This window comes from Solanum stenotomum, chromosome 1 (genome assembly GCF_019186545.1).
Source record: "Solanum stenotomum isolate F172 chromosome 1, ASM1918654v1, whole genome shotgun sequence".
NCBI lineage: Eukaryota > Viridiplantae > Streptophyta > Magnoliopsida > Solanales > Solanaceae > Solanum > Solanum stenotomum.
Window position 1 is genome coordinate 93608266 of NC_064282.1, and position 5185 is coordinate 93613450.

A 5185-nucleotide genomic window follows, 5' to 3' on the forward strand; every position below is an offset into this window, starting at 1 on the left:
TTGTCATTGGAATTAACGATGATTTTTTTTTAATTAAACAATAAAATTCATGTGTAATATTAATTTAACAATGAATGGATATTAATCATGAATTTTGTCACAATAAAAGCTAGAACCTGAGCAATGGTCATTTGAATTATATTTTTGAGACAAAATTAGAATTCAGAATAAGATCGTTATGGCATGAAAATTTGCAAATGGCACTTGAAATAATCAGCTCTGAGTTCAAATAAACAATGTAGATCTATTTATTTCATTTTAAGAAAATAGATTTTCATACTGAAAAAGAGAGTCTATATCTTGTATCAAGCATAGGATCACTAGAAGTAATTTAGTACTTGGCAGATAATATTTTCTAACATAGACAGTAAAGTAAAAGGACAATTTAATCAAACAAATAAATTATACTTTATAGATAAGGAAAATATGTGTAATGATACAACATACTTCCATACAGAAGAATGATAATATAATGACAACAAAATCATGAGCAGACTCCAGGCTTCTTTTGACTATAATGCGTCAAAAACTGTTGTAGCAAAGGCTTAATTTCATAGTGAATCTGTTGTCACCTATTATAGGTTGCATGAAGAGGATGACAAAGAGAATAAATAACGTGGATGAAGTCGAACCGAGTAGATGAAGATTACACACAGTGAAGCTCTGCTCCGACTTCATTCAATTTGCTGTTGTCTTTGACATCGCCTGCTTGACAGCCTCGGCGTATGTCCTATGTTGGTAAGTGAGTGTGGATTCAAGCAAGTCCCATAGGGATGTCTTTGGGTTCCAACCTGGTAATCAGTCAATCCAACAGTCAAATTATTTCCGGCTTTATGCAGTTGTCATTTTGCAATAGAGTAAGGAGACAGATTATTACCGAGCTGTCTATTGATTATGGTCATGTCTGGAATTCGCTTGTCACTGTCATCATACCCCTCGCCATAAAATTCTTTAGAACTTACATCGACGGTGGGAGTTTCAAGAGGAGTTTCTCCACTCACCTTTGAGTACACCTGATTTTAACACAAGAGAAGAAGCTGAGAATGCAGAACATATGCCGTGTGAAACGTAGAACTGAAGGCCAGAGAGGTAGGAGGAAAATGACAAAGTGGCGTCACTCAATACCTGAGTCATCATTTCAGCTAGCTGCTTGACAGTAACTTCGTTATTAGGATTGCCGACGTTAAAGATATGGCCGTTGGCCCGTGCAGGATTTTCCTGAGAGAAAAATTGGATGAATCACAATAGAACATAATACATTTTAAGAACAAGAATAGAGGGTTGAATAGGTCAAAACTCACAATCATCAGGAAAACAGCTTCAATAGCATCCTTGATATATATGAAGGTTCTCTGCGAGTGTCCACCGTCCACTAGTTTTAGTGGTTCATGTCTTAATAGGTTCTACAAAAGAAATAACGAGATGATGAAACTAGCACACATACTCTAGTAAACATCAGATGACTTCAAACTCAACCCAAAAAACAAAACAAAAAAAGATACGTACATTACTAAAGCAAGCCAATACTCTTGGAACACCTTCACTAGGACCATCGATCCCGGGTATAAAATCCATCCTGGGGCCAATCCAATTGAAGGGCCTAACAATGGTGAATTCTAAGCCATTCTCAGCACCCTCAGCTGCAAACATAATAAAGTGAGAAATATATGATAAGAAATTCAACTTTAGAACATCCAGATGAAGGTACAGTTGTACACACCATAGATCAATCTCTCAATCAATTGCTTTGCACAGGCATAGGACCACCTTTGCTTCTCAATAGGTCCAAAAATGCATGGAGATGCCTCTTCCGAAAGAACAAAATAAGCAGGATCCTAGAAATAATCAGGTATAGATCAGAACATCTCCAAAAAGTAATGGTATCAGAAAGCATAATATGGCCAATGATACCACACCTACTAAACATACAATCCACTATGTGAGATTGTGTTAAATACTCTTTCCACATTGCTAATTAAGATTCAAGCTAAACAGTGAATCAAGCAACTTCAAAGAACATCGCCTTGAAGTAATTAACCCTGTTCTTCTGGTTCTGGAAAATGGCGTCAATTCATACATACACTTGCCAATTACCAACCTATTTTATTAGGTAAAATAATTTACTAATATGGAAAATTCCCGTTGCCAATTACTAACTTCTATGGTACATGGGTCTGACTGGGAAGATGATTCTAGGTTTATGAGCACACAAATCTCAAACTTTAAAATTCTCTTGAGTTCTTACCATGCAATTTAGAGGAAGGAAATTGTTGTTAGGTTAAGAAAAGGTAGCGAGAAAGTCCCAGAAGCTGAAGTAGAAGATTGAACCAAAAAGATCGAGGGTATTACGTTGAACAATGTCACTCAGAACAATCAACCAATGAAACTGAGCAATTTACAGATTGTACCGTAAAGGAACTGTACTTGGCCTAAAACCTATTGTTGTTGTACAATGATCAAATTTTGCAATAGGTGTGTTGTGGGACTACACTGGGTATGTTGTTATTGTTGTTGCTTACCATTGTACTCAATGAGACAAATATCATGAGGATGATAATCATTTGAATGTACATAGAAGGTAAACCTGGTGGGAGCTGGCAATGTCCCCCCAACAAGTACAAACCCAGAATCTTACCATAAGTGTGCCAAAGATGCTTGTCAACAAATTCAGTATTCACTTATTTGACTACACAAAAACAACACTAACACACCTTTTGAACAATTTATTTTAACTTATAAAGTACATTCATTCGCTAGAAATGCAGAGTATGTCAGCTAGATATTAGATACTTGATACCTCCCACCCACACAATTACCAAGTATATAGAGAAAGACAACTAGCTTTCTTAACATAGAGATGCACAAAAATGCAATATAAGCCCCAATAATATATCCATACTAATTCATTAATGCCTCCTAAACCTACATATAATAATGTAGTCCCAGTAGACATGAAAAATACACTGAATAGGCTTTGTGTTTCATGTTTCATTGACATCCAGTACCGAGTCTCGTTACCACTTACCACATAATAGGGTGCTTTCTGGGATAACATTGGCTACTAAGATGGGGTGAGTTTGAACATAAATTATTAAACTCACACATAAGATTGAGAGAAACCAAAATTGGATGGACAAGTTGAGAATACATTTGGATTTCCAGAGGTTGTCACAACTCACAATCAATAAGACCTAACAGTCTAACACACCAGAAAAGCATGAAGAAAATATGGAAAGAGAAAATTGAGAAAAAAAAATATAGTCTCAATTACCCTTTTGATCAAGAAACTTCCATTAAAAGTCTTTTCTAATATAATATAATATCAAGAATGTTCCAGTTTAACTAACATGTCAATATCATTGACTAGGTTGGTTTGAGATTGTAGCTATTGCAGGCCTACATGTGGGATTTAGAGACTCTATAGCTTTGGAGAATCTTAATTTGTCCTAAAAGAAAAAATTGTGAAGTATTGGAATATAACAGGCCTAACTGGCGCACAATAGACATAGAGAGAATCCACATAATTGACCCAACTGAATAGGGATCAAGGCATATTTATTATATTACTAGCATTTTTACACGAAAATACAGCATTGTTCGAATCAATCGTACCATAGTACCACTTCTTATTTTCTTTTTTTTGGTGAGAGAATAGGACATATCAACAATTAGAGGACAGTTCAGGAACTTCCATTATATGAAACATGACACACAAATAAAATAACAGATCAATAATTTGCTCAAGTTTGGCATTTAACAAGAGTAATAACATGAAGAAAGTGAACTCTTACCTGCCGCAATGGGCTGTCTTCGGGCAAAAAGGCACCTATGGTTTTCCCATAAACTTCACAAGTGGAAAAGTGAATGAGACGCTTTCCATTTTCTGAGCAGTACTTAACCTGAATTATCAATTAACATCAAACTTCACACCTCCACTACCAACAGCAAAGGTGAAATCTTTCTGGGAGCGACATCCCACAAGCACAGAAATTGTGCTTTATGAGGTACAAATAGAATTCTCTCTTTAAAGAACATCCATTTTTTTTATAAGAACAATGAAAAGTTAGAAATCCAGCATGCATACCACTGGTAGAGCATCAATGAAGTTGCTGTAGATTGTGTCAAGTGGACGTGTATTATAATCAGCTGGGGTGCAGATCGCAGCAAGATTTACAGTCTACATCAAAAGGAAAAACAAAAATTTAACATTAGTCAAGGACTTCCTTCGTACTGCATTTTTTAGAAAAGGCATCCAAAAGCATGCAGAAATTCATACTACTCCATAATTACAACGAAGCTTAACTTAATTTCGGAAATTTTCTCCAGAATCCTGAACATGAAACAAGTTCAGATCATAATAGATCTCAAATTCACATTGCTAGTTCCAATATTCAGAAATTAAAGTATAATTTTTACCAGAACATCAAGCTAGTCTTGTAACAAAGCTAAGAAATGAAGTGATGAAGAACTTAAAGATGCAACATAAATGGTAGAGTGACCTCTGAAAAATTCCGAACTAATCAATGAAGAGGGAAAACAGTTTTAGTAGATGACAGAGTGGCTTTGCTATCAGATCCATTAAGATTCACCTCTTTATGCTTGAATTCTCAAAATTTTCTATAAAATAACAACCAAAAGGAAATGCATCAACTAAAAATATCAACCGAAGCAACACTGATACTTAAAAATTCAGAAATTTTAGTAGCTCAGTTAGATGGCTACACGAACTTTCACAGTGAGAGTTCAAAATTCCGATAAACTAGCGAAGAAATTAAAGTCACATTTAGTCCTCTGTGCTCCGATTCACATATAGAAGAAGAAAAAAAGCACTAAAATTACCAGATCTGCCATTTTGATGAGTCCTTCAAGGCGAGAATCATTCTTAATGTTAATTCTGTGGAACTGTATCCTTCCATTCCAGGGTAGAGAAGTCGGTTCAAGTAGATGCTTGATTTTATCACTGTAAACATCGACGGCGAGCACCGTGTGCGGCGTTTCCGACATGAGCTTCTCGCATAAGTGGGAGCCAATGAAGCCACCGGCGCCGATCATGCAAATCGTCATCGGCTTGATCGGATTGCCGTCTAGATCTACCCTCCCTGCCATTTTCCACAGAAAAATTCTCTCTGTATAGTTGATGTTTTTAGAAGAAGGAAAAGGAGGGAGGAGAGTCGCTTGTGACTTG

At 36.0% G+C, this 5185-nt stretch overlaps 1 protein-coding gene across 1 annotated transcript; it reads right to left on the reverse strand.

Moving 5' to 3' along the window:
* Positions 1 to 411: 411 nt before the first annotated feature.
* On the reverse strand, positions 412 to 5175 carry LOC125871078 (UDP-D-apiose/UDP-D-xylose synthase 2-like). The gene is made up of 9 exons (XM_049551673.1): positions 4840 to 5175; positions 4085 to 4177; positions 3792 to 3899; positions 1721 to 1835; positions 1507 to 1640; positions 1302 to 1403; positions 1126 to 1218; positions 878 to 1013; positions 412 to 791 (listed from the first exon to the last, which is right to left on the reverse strand). Exons 1-9 carry the CDS (start codon positions 5104 to 5106, stop codon positions 679 to 681), a joined length of 1161 nt encoding a protein of 386 aa, XP_049407630.1. The 5' UTR covers positions 5107 to 5175; the 3' UTR covers positions 412 to 678.
* Between the last annotated feature and the right edge of the window lie 10 nt (positions 5176 to 5185).